Source organism: Herpailurus yagouaroundi, unplaced genomic scaffold (genome assembly GCF_014898765.1).
Source record: "Herpailurus yagouaroundi ecotype Mexico unplaced genomic scaffold, PumYag 203, whole genome shotgun sequence".
Classification (NCBI taxonomy): Eukaryota; Metazoa; Chordata; class Mammalia; order Carnivora; family Felidae; genus Herpailurus; species Herpailurus yagouaroundi.
The window spans coordinates 11,725,861-11,742,589 of NW_024412434.1; the positions used below are offsets into that span (position 1 = coordinate 11,725,861).

The 16,729-nt window shown below is 47.0% G+C and overlaps 1 protein-coding gene across 7 annotated transcripts in view; it reads right to left on the reverse strand.

Annotated features, from left to right (window-relative positions):
* The window catches only part of KIAA1217 (KIAA1217 ortholog), a 398,770-nt gene that overhangs the window by 303,303 nt on the left and 78,738 nt on the right, over window positions 1–16,729 (reverse strand). For 3 of the 7 annotated variants that reach the window (XM_040451215.1, XM_040451201.1, XM_040451199.1), the window contains exon 1: window positions 833–1,009. The exons of 1 other annotated variant lie outside the window; for it this stretch is intronic. In XM_040451215.1, coding sequence (XP_040307149.1) covers window positions 833–902 — 70 coding nt within the window. In that variant the 5' untranslated portion in view covers window positions 903–1,009. Of the gene's footprint in view, window positions 1–832; window positions 1,010–16,729 lie in introns of those variants that run through there. 3 more of the 7 variants (XM_040451216.1, XM_040451217.1, XM_040451203.1) reach the window with 2 other exon arrangements.

Genomic DNA, 16,729 nt, shown 5'->3' on the forward strand with positions numbered 1-16,729 from the left:
CTCTGGATGAACCTGGGGTAGGGTGGGCGGGGATGGTTTCGGATTGTGCGGGTTTACGAACACGCTGCCTATATGATACCATATGATAGGCTCTATAGGCTCTGGCATCACAGACGTCAGATACTGGAAAGCAGAGAAGTCCTTTCTCTACCCAGCCTCGCTGTGAAATTTCTTTGGAACAACATAAGCTTCTGGAAATTCCCTACGGAAAAGACAAGTCTATTACAGACACAATTAAAGGAAAACTGCCTGGAGAAAATTTACCAAAATTCTCTAACAACTCCCAACTTTTGAATAGAGAGATTCACAGAGTCCCATCCATCATCCACATAGAGGTACAAGTGCTCCCCTACTGCTCTGATCTGTAAAATAAAACATCCCTAAACTCTGTAATTTAGCTCTAAAATTCCGCAAAACTTGCATCCAGTGTGCATTTGCCTCATGGGATCCCCCAACCAATGAATGGAAATGCTGCCCTCCCAGAGATAGCCTCCCAGAAACAGCTCCTTTCTCCCACGGCTGGAGCAGTGAGTATTAAAAGCTGCTTTTAGCGATATATTTTGTCATTGCCTAGAGATACAACACATACTGAATGCTTACTGTCCCACAAACGCGGTATCCCCAAGCCACTTCTTTTGCTGCTTACGAAAACCCTGCCAGAGATCAAGTCAGACCCAAGAAATCACAGCTCTCCACTCAGTTTTGAAAACGCACCACCCCAAGAAAAGCGCGTTTTCTTTGCCATGCGCCCCGTCTCGGGATTATAAAAAGCAGCCCGCGGCGAGGAACACGCTTAACTGTAACTCCATCTTTGAATGAGTCTGTTACTTACCCTGCTTCTGCCTGCTGTCTGCTGAGTAAGGAAGGCACGGCTCACATTTCTGGCTTTCATTTTCTTCCATTGTCCCTGCCTACGGCACAAGCTCCTTGCTGCTCTTTAAACTTCAGAGCGCAGTTCTGAAAGCTCCCAGAAAGCGCCTGGAAGGGGGCCCTGGGCTGGGGCGCGGGGGGGGGGGGGGGGGGGGGGGGGCCCGCGCGAAACCCCACCCCAAACTATTCTCCACTCCGGTGCAAAGTCTCTCTCGCCGGAGAAAACTGCATTCCAGCGTCGGGCCGCCCCCGTCCCTCCGTGCCTGCGTCCCCGCGTCCGTCCGTCCGTCCGTCCGCCAGCCCGACTGGTCCCGGAGGAAGGGGGGAGGGGGGAGAGCCTGTGCCCCGGAGCCACCCGCCGCCCCTGGCCGAGGCGAGCCCTGCGCGGCGCGCGTGGGAGGCCCCAACAGGTGATGGGCTGTCCGACCAGGACCCGGACTGCCTGGTTTGCACCGCTGCGAACTGCCGAGATCCCGCAGCCGGGGAAGGAAAACATTTCACATAGGATCGCCGGCGAGAACTGGAAGTCCGTTCCCTGGGTTCTTGAATCTCAGACACAGAAGGAGCCTCCCAAGTAGGCTGCTATACATATTAATACACAGCCAACTGCAGAACATCCCAAATTTGAGTGATATGTCTTTATAAAAGAGAAAGAAAGACAGAAAGCAAGCCTTTATGCTGAATGTTGTTAAGTAAACACTTTCTGGCAATAACTGCTTAGAACCTGATTAACACAAAGAAGTTGTTTACTTTTCGCACAGTCAGTATCAATCACTTGCACTGAACTTTAAAAAGAGTTTGTACCCCCATTTGCTTAGGCTTTGACGCCTCTCCTTTCCCCCAACACACACACACACACACACACACACACACACACACACCCCTTGCTCACAAATCTTGAAAAGTAAACTAGTAAAGTCAACCTTCCGAATCTCTCAAGTTAATTACTTTAAAATATCTGAAAGGCAAAAAAATTGCTTTTCTTTGGTTGGGCGAGTTACATCCAACATACTCATTCTCCTTTTAAGCTATCTACAAATATTTATTTTGTTCTTTACCCAGTCCTTGAAAAATTGGCAAATTTCCCAGAAAGTGAAAATAGGAGGCACAATGTCCACACACACACACAAAAAGATGGGAAAATAATCTAAGCAACATTAGCTCTGTCCTTTCAGCCATCTAAAAGTAACACAATCACCAGTAGGAAGAGTGTGATATTTTAATCTGTAGGGGCCTCATCAGTTGAGGGGAAAAGAGGACAATGGGTAGCTTGCTGACCATACCTTCATGCAGTTTAACAGGCCATTCAGGCAAGGTCTTAGATTAATTTAGATCAAGAATTTGTGCAGAACAATGGCTGGCCTATCCTCCAGATTCTGACCTCGAGTCACCTGTGTGTTTTGGCAGCGTGGGAGACATATTTTGGCCATCTAGGACAAAAAAGATGCGGAAGGCCCGTAGGGACAAAGGATATAGGGAAAATGGACATGCCAGAGATTGAGCCAAACTCTCACATAGGAAGGGAAGAAGAAAAGAAAGACCCTGAAACTCGTAACAGGATTTTTCTTGAAATCCAACATGTGGGGAATCTTCTAGAAAGTTAAAGCCATGCCTGGCAGCATGAATACAGGCAACTGAGTCGACAGGGCTCAAGGTCTCCACGACTTTGCCGCAGAATTACCTGGTAATCTTGCTCTAAGGAGGAACTAATCTTACACAGTTTCTGTACTGGTTCCCTGTGGGCAAACGAGTAAACGCCAGAGGAGTCTTGTTTTAACCTTACTATTTCCTCAGATACAAAATGTTCAGGAAGGAGGGATTTGTGTTCAGGCCCCCGGCTCCAGATTGTCCTGATCCTTGGGTAGTTGTTGTGAATTTGTCTTCAAATTAACAATGCCAGGGACGGTTGGAGTGGTGGGGAGGGACACACCAAGAGGATGTCCCTGGGCTCTCACCTGACTTGCTTCGGTGCCCGAAGAGCCTGTTCCTACCAGCTCCTACCTGTCACTTGACACAGTACAGTGGCAAGACCCCCAGGGTGAAGGAGACAACAGCATACCTACCATAGCAGCCCACAGCCCACAGCCCACCGCCTGCTGGGAAGCCTTTCTGGCTAGCTCAGTTCAGGCGGGGGTGGGGGAAAAAAATCCATTTTTACATGCAGATTTTGCTTTCCTGGGGCTGTTTGGAAAGTGGGAGAGCAGCCCTCCAAGGCCCTGTTGATCCCCAACTGGGCAAAATAAGGGCAGGTCTCCCACCAGTTCTAAACTCTGGTTAGTTTCCAGGCAGCCCAAGGAACCCCCTCTGCCCACCACGTGTTCAGGCTGCTGGGACCCTCCCCTCCCCCACAGGCAACGCAGACTGCGGCCTGTGTAGATATTCCTCCAAGCAAAACTCTTTGTGGAATGCGCAAAACAAAAAGGCATTACGAGCGAAGATAATTAACATGAATCATTAAGGACCAGGAAATCTAGACATATATTTACAGTAAATCACATTCTCTTGAATAGTTCAACTTTCTGACCATTCTATGGGGGAAAGCTTCTACCAGACTAGTTACTGGCCTTTTGTTCCTTCTCCTTGAGAACGAGAACTGAAAACAATTTGAGAAAGCTCTGTATTAATGCCTTTGCACTGACTATTCTGTACAACGCTCTTCAAAGCACACAGACCTTACTAGGACTATTTTGCTAATTGTCAGCTTCTCTGAGAGGGGTCTCTAGAAAATACTAACCGTTTTCTGCCATCTCCATAAGCTCAGTAACTCAGATCTTCATGAAAAATACTATTATTGTCATTGCTATAGCTGCGGAAATGTTCTTTCTGGAAGAAACCCTATTTGAACTAGAAACATGCCGTGCTTTTAGGTTTAATTTAATTTCTAGGTTTAAAAATTGCTATTACAAACCAATCTGCCTACTGCCGTACTTTGAAATGTGCTGTGAAAGGCAGAAGGAAAGCGGGAAGAACTTGAAATGTGATTTTCCTGCACTCATATAGAGAGCTACAATAATGATACCAGGGGGCTGAATTTTCAACTCCATTTCTGTTAACCAGGGAAGGTACAAGACTATTTCTTGCTTAATGGCTCCATATGTTGGCAATTCATGACTCAAAATGAGCTAACACACAAAAAAATGTCATTTAAAAGGAAAGACAAGTGAAGAGATAAAAGGGCAAATGGTGATTTTGTAGGCAGAACAATCCTGTTGCAGAACTGGGCCACTACTGGATTTGAAAACACAACTTAAACAGACATCCGCTATGACAGGCATTAGTGACAACAGTCAGAAACTATTGCGTGTGACTGCTTAGCAGGCCTATTTAATTACAGAGCTGTGGAAAGCATGTCAACTTCTCCTTTATGTGAGTTTTTCAAGAGAGAAATCATTGCTAGAATCCAGCCTTCGTGGAATTGCACTGATAGGTCCCAAATTCTTTTTTTAGCTTAAATGCTATTCGGCACATGGAAACCAATGTGACGATAAATTTCATAATAAAAAAATAAATAAATAAAAGATAAAAGATAAAAAAAATGCTATTCGGCACAGGATCGCCTACGATGATTTGACACGAGGACACGAAAGAAACAATGCTAGCGGAAGCCATAAAATGTAATTGTCAAAGGCATTGGTCACTGAAAGGAAAACTAAACAAAATAAAGTGAAAAACAAATAAGCCAAAAATGTTTCAACCGGAGCCCCCTTTGACGTGTTACACATTGCCTTTCTGAAGGGAACACCCCTGAGTGTCAGCCTGGAGTTCAGAAATGAAAGACTTGTGACAATTGGGAGAACATTTGCTTAAATGGACGATCTGGTGAATGAAATGCGGGCTCTCCCACCTTACTCTTGCCAGCAGTGTGTCAGCTGGTTAGGGTGACCTTACACTTAAATATAAACCAGAGCACTTGTGGCCGCGAAAGGGGACACTATAAATAATTGCAACAGGACAAGACGCGGAAACCACGACTGTCCCTGGCAAACCAGGACAGATGGTCCCCTCTGTGTAGCCCAAGATATGCCCCATGTGTTCTTCGGGTTTCCAAATGCAAAACGAGCCCAAAGAAGGCTGTTTCAGTTTCCCCACATCGACCTCACCAGAGAAATTTAAGCATTAATTAAAGGTGTGAACCGTCATCTGAGCTGTTTTACAAGCCCCACCAACCACTTCACATTGAAGAACAAAAATCTCACAATAGCGTAATCTGTATGATTCATCCATCAAAACAGAATTTCCCTTTCTATGTTTAGGGCGAAGAGCTCACAGATGTGACCATGGAACCATTTCTATCTCTAGCATTCTCTCCAGAGGGTAACCAATCTTCCTGATCTTACTTGAGTCCTTAAAGTCCCAGCTGCTCCAAGGAGACCTGGCCAGCCAAGGAGAAGTGAGTTGACCAAAAGCCTCCCCCACTGCTCACGTCTCTCTGTATACCGATGTCTTGGAACTTTTCTCCCTACCCCGTAAAATTCTTCATGCAATTATGAACACAAACTACACTTACATCCAATGTGTTAATGCTTTAAGCATATTTGCTTTCTTTTCAAGAGAATCCATTGATGTCCATTTTTATCGGGGTTTCTTTTATCTCTTTTAAGTCGGAAGACGCTGGAAAGCAAAGACCACGTCTGCCAAGCAGCGTCGCTGGGGCGGCCCATGTGTGCAGCACATCATGGGGAAACCAGCGCTCAGCTCTGCTTCACGTGGTCACAGCAGACCAAGTCTGGCTTCCAGGTGGCGACTTTCAAGTGAAAATTCCAACTGATGTACGCTCCCCCCCCCCCACTTTTATCCCAGAGCGGGCTAAACTGTGTCATATTCTATAGAGTTCCTAGAGGTGGAACCCATGAAAATGTAAGAACGCCCACAGATACAAGCACCCTGCTTGCTCCTTGCTTTAACTCAGTGGTGCTATTATGAACCCTTTCATCAGAGAGTATTTGGTGAGACCTCATTGGGAAGGCATTTCCCTGGCCTACTTCTGCCCCTGGCCTTCTCCACGTGCCCTGCAAAGCTTCAGTGAGTTGTTGGGGCAGTAAGGACTATGGGGAACCAATCACAGGGCCAGAAAATTGGGATCAAGGGTTAGCTTCTATTCCCTCCCCCATTTTGCAGATGAGCAAAATGAGACCTGGAGAGTTAATGCCAGTCAGGCCCCCCGTCAACCATCACGCTGTTGAATTTGCTTAATACTTAGGATATTTTATCCCCTTTTCTCACAACCGCCCTAGGGGACCCCTCAATTATTCTCATTCCTTTTTCTATATCAAAATGGAGAATAGGGGTGCCTGGGTGGCTCCATTGGTTATGTGTCTGTCTCTTGATTTCAGCACAGGTCATGATCCCGCAGTTCGTGGGTTCAAGCCCAGCATCCGGCTCTGTGGGGCCTGCTGGGGATTCTCTTTCTGTGCACCTTCCCCACTAATGGGCACATGTGTGCATGCGTGCATGTGCGCTCTCTCTCTCTCTCAAGAACAAATTACTTAATTAAAAAAAAAATGGAGAATAAAGTCAGAGTTGGTACAGGGGAGAGTATATCTATTTTCTAAAACCCCTCTCCCCTCAGTCACAGAATCGGGTCTCATATTAGCTGGGGGTCTTTGCTGTACAAGACACTGAGGCCCGGTGTATGCTGTAATGTACGTGCTTGCCTGTGTGCTGTTTCCGTAATGCCAGGAACATCCCAGGTGAGACATGGCTTCCCCCAGGACGTGAGGCTGGGACCAGCCATCAGAGATCATGGAGAGGAGCCTGCACATGGTCAGATAAGGGAAAGGGCCTGTGAGGTGAGTTGGGGTACTGGTAGGCTCACGTAGGGTGGTGGGGACGGGGTGCAGCACAGAGGTGGGGTGACCTCGGTACAGCAAGAGAGATGTCTGAGACGTGCCTCCTAGGGTCCCGAAGGGGGATTATTCCTACTGCTCCTCCTGAGCCTTTGCTCTCCTCATCCCCACCTCTAGAACTCAGAGGTCCTCACCTTCCCTACCAGGCAGGGGAAACATTGAAACTGGATTGAATGTACTGATATTCTTCTCGGCCAAATAATCACTCGCATAGACTTTCAATAATGCACCTAGATTTTTGTTTTTGTTTTTGTTTTTTTTTTCGCATTTTCGTCAGATCTTAGTTTCAGGGAGTAAGAGCCACAGACAACAGAGAACGGCAGGGTTGTGCAGATGCACGGCCCTCCTGATTTGCCCCCGGGGAGGCTGACACTGCGCTCCGGGGGGGCTCAGGGCACCCGACGGGGCAGGTGCTCCCTCAGGGTGTGCGGAGGGCGGGCCCATCTCCAGCTTCTCCATCAGGCCGGCTCACCCTCAAGTTTTGGGGTCAGTTCTTGAAAGCCAATCATGTGCTCCAGAACTTAAGTATTTTTACAGCGATCTCCCCCCACCCCAGTCCACAGGATTTAAGGAGAGGGTACAACGCATGTTCGTTGCAGATGGAAAAAACAGTTCTAATCACGAAGGACCTAAAGAGCCAAGTGGGAGGGGGAAGAAGACCTGGGGCGTTTACCAGCTGTCCTGTGGCTCTCCTTCTCCCCGGCCCCCAGGTGAGTTCTGTGGTCCTCCCCATGTGCTCCTAGAGCTTAAAGTTTTGTTTCCCGGGTTATACTGTTGTGCTTTTGAAACACATTCTTTGCCAGATTTTACAGTCTCTCAACTGGGCAAGGTTTAGTGGGGCAAGATATTTAATTAGAGGTTGGACCAAGTTTTCCACAACACTCTATGAGGAGTCTAATTTGTGTGAAGTGATTGAATCCATAAAAGAACAAAATGATAAGTAGTCTCTACCTGCTCCCCCCCTCCCCCGCCCCCCTCCCCCCCCCCCCCCCTTCTGCACACCCCCCCCAACCCATGTGCGTCAGAACCCAAGACCCTGATAAACGGCCAACTGGTGTAGTGATGTGGTAGACTAGTGAGGAATCAATGATATTCCCAGTGTGCCCTGCTCACAAGCCCTTTCTGAGGAAGGCAGCGGGGGAGCTTCTCTGGGCCACCCCAGGTCAGTAGGGTTCGCCTTGGGGTGCTCCCTGTCAAGAACTCAGGGAGCTCCGGGCTGGAGAGGGGCTCAGAGACCCAGTCAGATCGCCCCTCTTCTTTCCTACAGAATTTGAATGCAGTACAGAGAAAAAGGAGTTAGGATGACCCACCAGCCAGGTTCGCCCAGGACTTTGGGTGCTCCCAGAATGCAGACATTTCTCCTTTTTTTAATGTTGATTTATTTTTGAGAGACAGAGAGAGAGAGAGAGAGAGAGAGAGAATGAGTGGGGGAGGGGCACAGAGAAGGAGGCGACAGAGTTTCTGAAGCAGGCTCCACGCTGACAACAGTGAGCCCGACTCACGACTCATGAGCCCTGAGCCTTGAGATCATGACCTGAGACTAAGTCTGAGGCTCAAACGCCTGAACAACGAGGCGCCCCTGGATGCAGAAATTTCCATGCTAAAATCAGGAAAGTTCTGGGAAACCTGGGTTCAGGTGGTCACCCAGGTGCCGGCAGTATGGCTGAGCAAAGAGGAGCCCCCCAAACAGACATTAGCAGGCACAGCCAAGAGACTGAAAAGGAAAGGGGGGGGGTGCGGGTAGGAAGGGAAAGAGAGAGAGAGAGAGTGTTCTAGCAGAAGGGCAGTAGCAGCAACAGAGAAAGAAGCAGGCAAGGATGGAGCCGCTGAATGAGAGGGACAAGGACTGATTTCTGTTGGTTTCCAGAGTAGCTACTGCTTCTCCTAAATGTCAAAGGATCATGTCCAGCTGCTCAGGAGGCCTGGGAAGGCCATTTCCTAACCCTCCTACTTCCTCACATAAATAAGAACCCAAACTATGGGTAGGGCTATGCCTTGTCACCGGAGCAGGTCACAGCCTGTGAAAATCAGACACTCAAGTGGAGAGGTTACAGAATCATTCCCGAGATAAATAAATATGGTTTGGTTCATCTTCAAAACACAATGTTCTTTGCCCCATCTTTTTCAACATTGATTGGTTGACTGATTGATTGATGATTCAGAGAGAGAGAGAGTATGTTTGCTCATGTGTGAGTTGGGTAGGGTGGGATGGAGAAAGAAAATCCCAAGCAGGCTCCATGCTCGGCATGGAGCCCGACAGGGGAACCGATCCCATGACCCCCTGGGGATCATGACCTGAGCTGAAATCAAGAGTAAGACACTCAAGCGAATGAGCCACCCAGGAGCCTTACGTTTTGCGAAATTGAAGGAAACAGTGAAAATTACCTCGTCCGGTCCGTGTTTCTCAAACTCCAGCAATTTGTTTCCTGTCATCAGATTGTTACACTTTATATTAGTATTGACTCACTTAAAAAGATGAAGCTTTATCTCCTTGATAATATTGTTAAAGTTACGGGTTTGATAAAACAATGCTCTATTTTCTGACTTTTCTACAGATGGTAAATACCGAACTATTTTTTTAATGTTTATTTATTTTTGAAAGAAAAGGAGAGAGAGGATGGGGGAGGGGCAGAGAGAGAGGGGGACAGCGGATCCAAAGCAGGTTCTGGGCTGTCGGCACAGAGCACACTGTGGGGCTCCACTTCACGAACCATGAGTTCATGACCTGAGCCGAAGCTGGATGCTTCAACGACTGAGCCCCCCAGGCACCCCCGTAACTATTTTTAAAAAGTAAAATATTTTGTTCTTATAATTCATAAAATTGCTTTATAAGACACTGCAGTCTGGAGAGTACTGGTTTAGTGTTGGTAACCAATTCATCCATGTCCTCATTCACTCACCCCTTCGTTTTTTCAAAAATGTATGGAGCACAGGGCTGCCTGGCTGGCTCAGTTGGTGCAGCGTGCAACTCCTGATCTCACGGTTGTGAGTTCAAGCCCCACATTGGGTGCAGATATTACTTAAAAATAAAATCCTGAAAAAAATTATTGAGCACTAATTTGCCTTTGGGGGATGCTAGGGATGCTGGAATCAAGGAGACAAGCCACCGCTTTGTGAACATTTATCCCACCGCACAGTATTTATTGCTCAAATGTGAGCCTCTCTCATGAGACTGTGAGTTTGCAAAGGAGGAGGACCAGCTTTAGCCATTTTGGAACCTGAGCCCCTACCACAGCGCTGGGCACACTGACATACTGAGTAAGTGCTTTTTGCCTGGTGGGCTCAAGGAAAGAATGATGAAACCATGTGGACTAAGAAGATAATGTTCACTTAAAGAAAAAAGAATAGAGCTCTAGTTGAGATACAGACAAAAAGCATCGATGGAGGAATAGCCACATTGGTCAAGAGCAGGAAAGGCTTGGGAGAGAAGGTAACATGTGGTCTCAAAGAAGGGATAGAGTTTCACCAGGTGAGTCACTGGGGAAAGAACATTTCAAGCCAAGGAACCCCAAATGCCATGGCCAAGGCCTTGAGAGACAGTATGAGTGGGGTGTGTGTGGTGTGGGCTGTAGGGAGCAGGTGGTGGTGACAAATATTGGCAGAAAGTAAAGACATCAAAAAATAATAATAATCATGGGTATCAGGGTGGGCAGAAGATCGATCAAATAAGTAAGGGCCAATTTTGAGGGCTCTTGCATTTCAAATGAGAAGTTTATTTTGTTTTATTTTTAAATGTTTATTTTTGAGAGAGAGCGAGAGAGAGCACACGCACACGTGAGTTGGGGGGGGAGGGTAGGCACTGAAGGAGGGGGACAGAAGATCCAAAGTGGGCTCCACGGTGACAGCAGAGAGCCCAGTGTGGGGCTGGAACTCACGAACTGTGAGATCATGACCTGAGCCAAAGTCGGACGCTTAATGGACTGAGCCATCCAGGAACCCCTTCAAATGAGAAGTTTAAATTGTATCCAGTAGGCGACAAGGAAGGGATGGACCAAATCTGTACTTTAGAAAAGTGATTCTGTTAGCACAGTGAGGGCTGCACTGAATGGTGGGGGGGTGGGGGGGGGTAGGTGGGGGAGGGGTGAAGTGAGCAGCCGCGCAATTAGCTAGGAGCTGTGATAAATGTACTGAATTTCACGGTGTGTGTCTGCTGGGTGTCACGGACAATGTCCCTCCATTACTCCTTCCCGCCCTCTCCTCGTATTTGCTCTCCAGAGCAGGTGCCCTATTTACTGCCACCCCCATGTAAATATTCTCCTAAATTACAGCTTATCCGTTACACACAGGTCTGAGTCACTACTCTGCAGAAATCCTATAGACGATCAAGCCAGCATCTATGTTTATCCAGTAAGAAGAAAAAATAAACAGCAACAAATGTCACCCAGTGAGCACAAAATCAAAAGATGATGACAAAACAGAGGCAGGAAACTAAGAAATTAACAGAGTGCTGTTTCACTCAGGTTCTCAATTTGTGCAGAAGCAACCCCACACTCACTCTGGAGCTGTGCGATCTTGGATGAGTGGTTATTTAACCTCTCTAGGCCCTCGGGTTTCTCATCTGTAAAATGAAGGCTTTAGGCTAGATAAACTCAGACACTCCTCGCAATTATAACATTCTATTGCAGTCCTGCTACAACTTCCAGACAAGCCAGGCTCACGTTAGCAAGGCAGGGGAACCCCCGCTGGGAGCTGCCCCCCTCCCCAAGCAGCCCTGCCATCCACCGCCCCAACGTTACTGATGGAAGGGAGAAGAAGATTACCTATGCGTATTCTGACGTTTTTCTTTTGTACAAATACTGACTGCATAGACAAGGCTACAGCTTTAAGGTCAAGGGAAGAACATGGTTTAGCCACCTTACTCCAAAAGAATATCCGTGTGCAGGGAGCACATACTCTGGAGTCCAAGCCTGAATCTTTGCTCCGCTACTCATCTGCTGTGCAACCTCGGGCAAGGTGCTTTAGTTTTCCTAACCTGTAAAATGGAAATAAGAATAATAACTTATTTGGGTGTGGTTGGGTAGCTCAGTTGGTTGAGTGTCCAACTCTTGATCTTGGCTCAGGTCATGATCTCGTGGTTCGTGAGCCTGAGCCCCATCGGGCTCTGCACTGACAGATGGAGCCTGTTTGGGATTCCCTCTCTCCCTCTCTCTCTGCCTCTCTCCTGCTTGCTCATGCATGCATGTGCTCTTTAAAAAAAATTTATCCCATAGGGTTGCCTGGAGGATTAAAGGAGGACAGTGCCTGGCACATTGTAAGTGCCATATAAGTGTAGTAAGTGAATACATCTCGGTCAAAACATGATCAATCACCCTCTACTATCCCAAAGTGGGGCATGATCTCTAAGGAATCCAGACATATAACTAAAGCTGTTGGACATAGGTAGAAAGTGCCATTGCTGGACAGGTGAGCAAGATCCCTTAATATTCATCAGTTCACTCCTACACAGTGACATTTCCTCTTCACGTCACAGGGAATTTATTTTGGCACTTCTTTTCAATGTCTGCATTGCTCTGAACGAAAATAACATACAGTGATCTCAGTAATCTAAACATAATAGAAACATCAAGAATAGATCTGGATGAGGCATAGCCAGCGGCATTAGCTTTGCATGACTGGTTGGGAAAGTTAAAAGGTGTAGAAACTTAGCATCTGCCAGGGAAGATCTTGCTCCCTCAGAAAGACTGGGGCTCCCCACTCTCGCCCCATCAGTAACAGTTCATGAATCAATGAATGAATGCACAAATGAATGAATGAACGTACGAACAAATGAATGAATAAGCCCTTGTAACCAAGGTATTTCTACTCTATGTTGAGGTCAAAATCCAATGAACACAGCACTGGGCACCCAAAGAGAGTTAGCCAGAGAATGCTACATAGCTGAGGCATGGGGGAAGGCACGGGCAAGAAGTCTCGGGAATCTGATAAGCATATTACTCACTGATAATGGGACTCTTAAAACACAGTCAATACAGATTCATAACATGTTTGGAGTGGGATTTGGTCTCATCTGGGCTCTGGTTTTATGAAAGGGAAAACGAAAACCCAGACAGCACAGAGATTTATTTAGATTTGGGGCGCCTGGGTGGCGCAGTCGGTTAAGCTTCCGACTTCAGCCAGGTCACGATCTCGCGGTCCGGGAGTTCAAGCCCCGCGTCAGGCTCTGGGCTGACGGCTCAGAGCCTGGAGCCTGTTTCCGATTCTCTGTCTCCCTCTCTCTCTGCCCCTCCCCCATTCATGCTCTGTCTCTCTCTGTCCCAAAAATAAATAAACGTTGAAAAAAAAAATTTTAGATTTATGTGTTTGGATGGTCATTTAACAGATCCACAAACCAATCGAGAGCACCTGCCAGCCCCTTGCAGGGAAGTGTTGAGAAGGATGATGGAGGGGAGGTGGATGTGGCTGGACAGGTGGCAGTCCCACACACTCAGGGCACAAAAAGCTTGAACTGTATCCTAAGCACGGTGGAGGCATGCGCAGGAAAGAAAACAGCAATCACGTGGTCAGATTTGTGTTTTAGAGAATGGATTTGAAAGAAGCAGGGAAGGGGACTACACTCAAGTGGCTGTGATCATAGTTTAGGAAAAAAGATGTAAGAATCTGAACTAAAAGACTAGGCAGACTTGCGAAACACTTAGAAGGTAAGGTGGCATGCAGATGAGTTAGAACATGGGTGGCAAAAGTTGGGAAGATGACCCCTTATGGCTAAACAGCCACAGGTGACACATCAACAGGCCACCGAGGTTTTTACACTGAGTTGGTCACCACTACCACAAATAGACCCGACTATTTCCAAATACAACCTCATTGCCCTAGTTGGTATATTCTGTTGGTATATTCTTTCAGTGTTGGGAACAGCATTGCCCATTCTAGGAAAACAGAAAGAACTCAATGTTTTGCCAAGTCCCTCTTTTTTCATAAAGTCAGGAATGGCTCTAGGCACATCACATGGCATCAATTTTGTATCGTATGCAATCTGATTGATGACTATGTGTGAAATTATAAATAGCTGTCAAGAAGTCCAATGACCATTTATCAAAGACACAACATATGTATGAATTACAAAGCCAGGATGTCATAGAAAAAAATGCATTACTCATGTAGACCCTTTTATGATCCTAAAATTCCTGTGCCTAGCAATGAGTTCAATTTGTTTTGGGTACAATTTCTTGAACAATGCAATGTCCTTGGTTTAACTCCAAATCATGATGAAATATGTTGTAATGTGTTTTTTTAAAGTTTATTTATTTATTTTTGAGAGAGAATGAGAGAGAGAGGGAGGGCAAGTGGGGGAGGGACAGAGAGAGAGGGAGAGAGAGAATCCCATACAGGTTCTGTGATGTCATCATGGAGCTTGATGCAGGTCTCAAACTCACAAACCATGAGATCATCACCTGATCGGAGATCAAGAGTCCCAAGCTTAACAGACTGAGCCACTCAGGCGCCCCTAAATACATTAGGTTTTATGTGTTATGCCCAGCACCCGGCACAGTGCCTGGCCCATAGTCAACACCCCAGGAATATTTGTTGGATAAATGAACGAAATCAAAGGCAACCATGGGCAGAAGCAGTCCCCCTGGGCCGGAAGCCCTGCCCCGGGGCATCATGAAGAAGCAAGAGGCCGCGGGAGAGCAGCACAGCATTTTACATCTCTTTTCTGGACCCACGTGCCTCTCAGGCTGCATTTAGGATCTACCTGCACCTGTGCCTGCACCTTCTTGGGTCTTTCTTAATTACTTCACTTACTGAGACTCCAAGTCCCAAGGGATGACAGAGTTGAAGTAGGAACGCAAATCCCTGTTTAGGCATTCGGCCACTAGAGGGCGAGAGAGTCAAAAGCCTGCTTCTGAACGTCAGCTTTGCTCTGCAGGGTGGAAACTTCCATGCTTCCTAGGTAGCATCCTTAGCATTTCCTTTTACATATAGTCCCCAGTACTTGATACAGCAGGACTCATAGTACAATCTCACCCCAGAGAGATTTGGGATATCCACCTTTGGCAATGCTTTTCTTTTTTTTTTTTCTAATAGTAATTTAAAAATGAAGACAAAACCTTCAGGCAAATTTCCCAAGATTGACGGAGCAGGACTGCCTTCAGCTGGTGTCAGTGCAATGGCTCCAGAGCTGCCAGTCCAGATGTGCACCTCAGACCAGCCAGGAGGTGTGCCCAGAGGCCCTATGTGTCGGGAACGGGTGGCAGGCAGGATACAGGATGCCCCGTTAAATTTGAGTGTCAGATAAATAACGAATACTTCTGAAATAGAAGTCTGCCCCAGTTGGAGACGTAAACTGTTATTTTTATTTGCTAAATCTGGTAACCCTCCCTGCGTGGAGCGTAGGATGCTTGCTCTTCCTGGACACACTAGGTGACATTCACAGCTCTGCCTTTCCTCACGCCATCTCCCCTGTTTGGGATGCTCTTCCTGTATTCACATCACCACCTGTATCATACTCCTGACTCAAGGTCTGGCTTGACTGGTTACCCCCTGCTTCCTCCCTGCCAAGGTAGGGCCACGTTTACCCGTGTGGGGTAGTGCTTATCACGCTTGCCCAGCATTCTATGTGTATGCAGAATGGGATCAGTGATGTTCAGAAGGGACCAGAAGGGAGGGGACACATTTGGATCACCTGGGAGGAGGGCTTATCCCACAGGTTCCTATCCATGACAGCAAAAGCAAGGTTGGAAACCACAACTCTGGGTGACCAGCCCCTTGACGGCAGGACCTAGATTGTGTTTGTGGCTCCTCTGGGTGTCTTCTCTGCCTAGTACACAGACTGGCTCCCAGCAGAAACTCAGCACAGCGACATATTTTTTAAACAATATAACCAGCAAAGCCCCAATTCTTAGCGCTGCAACCAGCACCCCCTCCCATCTGCTCTCCCTGCTTTGCTATTTCTTCACCTACACCATGGAGGAGAATGTCCACTCCTTCTGCCCTCTGCACAGAGCGGGAAATGTCACAGACTCTGAGGACAGGGCGTGAATCCCATAGTGTGCAGGGTGCTGAGGAACCTGGGGGGATAAATAGGCAGAGAGAAGGAACTAGTATATAAAATCTATACAAATACAGGTTGCCTGTGCTAAGGACCAAGTGAGCTCTGTGGATGCCCCGTTTGAGAGTTGAGCGAAGTGAAAATAAAGGCCAAGATTGGCAGGGAAGTTTCGCAGAAGGGTTGGCAAGTTATTTATAGTCTTCTTGGAGATGATTTTTTAATAAAAAAAAAAAAAAACAAATACAAAGACATAGCACTCTTTCCTTCATTCCTTCAGAAACATTTATTGGGGGTCTCTTGTGTCCCAGGTCAACTACATAACAATGCAGGTCAAACATGAAATGTCCACAGTTTAATTATAACTGTGCACAATAAATGATCATGTTGGCAGGGGGGTGCTTGTTCCCATTCCCTGACCTTCCAAAGATGGATTTTCCCCCAAATCTCCTTGCCCCTCCCCTCACCCTTTCCAAGAAAGGCACAGTCCAACTCTCTCCCCCACCCCTCTCGGTCTCTGTGTGTCTGTCTGTCTCTCTCTGGGCCCCCATGTTGGTAGTGGTCCACATATTTCTGGAACGAGTGAGGAAGTTAGCCTAATTCTGTGGTGCAGCCCACAGTTGCCCTGACTCTAAGTTATAGTTTAACACTTACTTTATCAAGAAACCAAAATGCTGTTTTAGTCTCTTACTCTTTCATTTATCTCTTCATATGCTCAGAACTTGGCTAGGGAAAGTGATACTATGTGAGGGGACTTCTTAAAACCACAAACTATGGGGCGCCTGGGTGGCTCAGTCGGTTGAGCGGCCGACTTCGGCTCAGGTCATGATCTCGCAGTCCGTGAGTTCGAGCCCCGCGTCGGGCTCTGTGCTGACAGCTCAGAGCCTGGAGCCTGTTTCAGATTCTGTGTCTCCCTCTCTCTGACCCTCCCCATTCATGCTCTGTCTCTCTCTGTCTCAAAAATAAATAAATGTTTAAAAAAAAAATTTAAAAAAAAAAACCACAAACTATCCCCTAGTATGTGTTA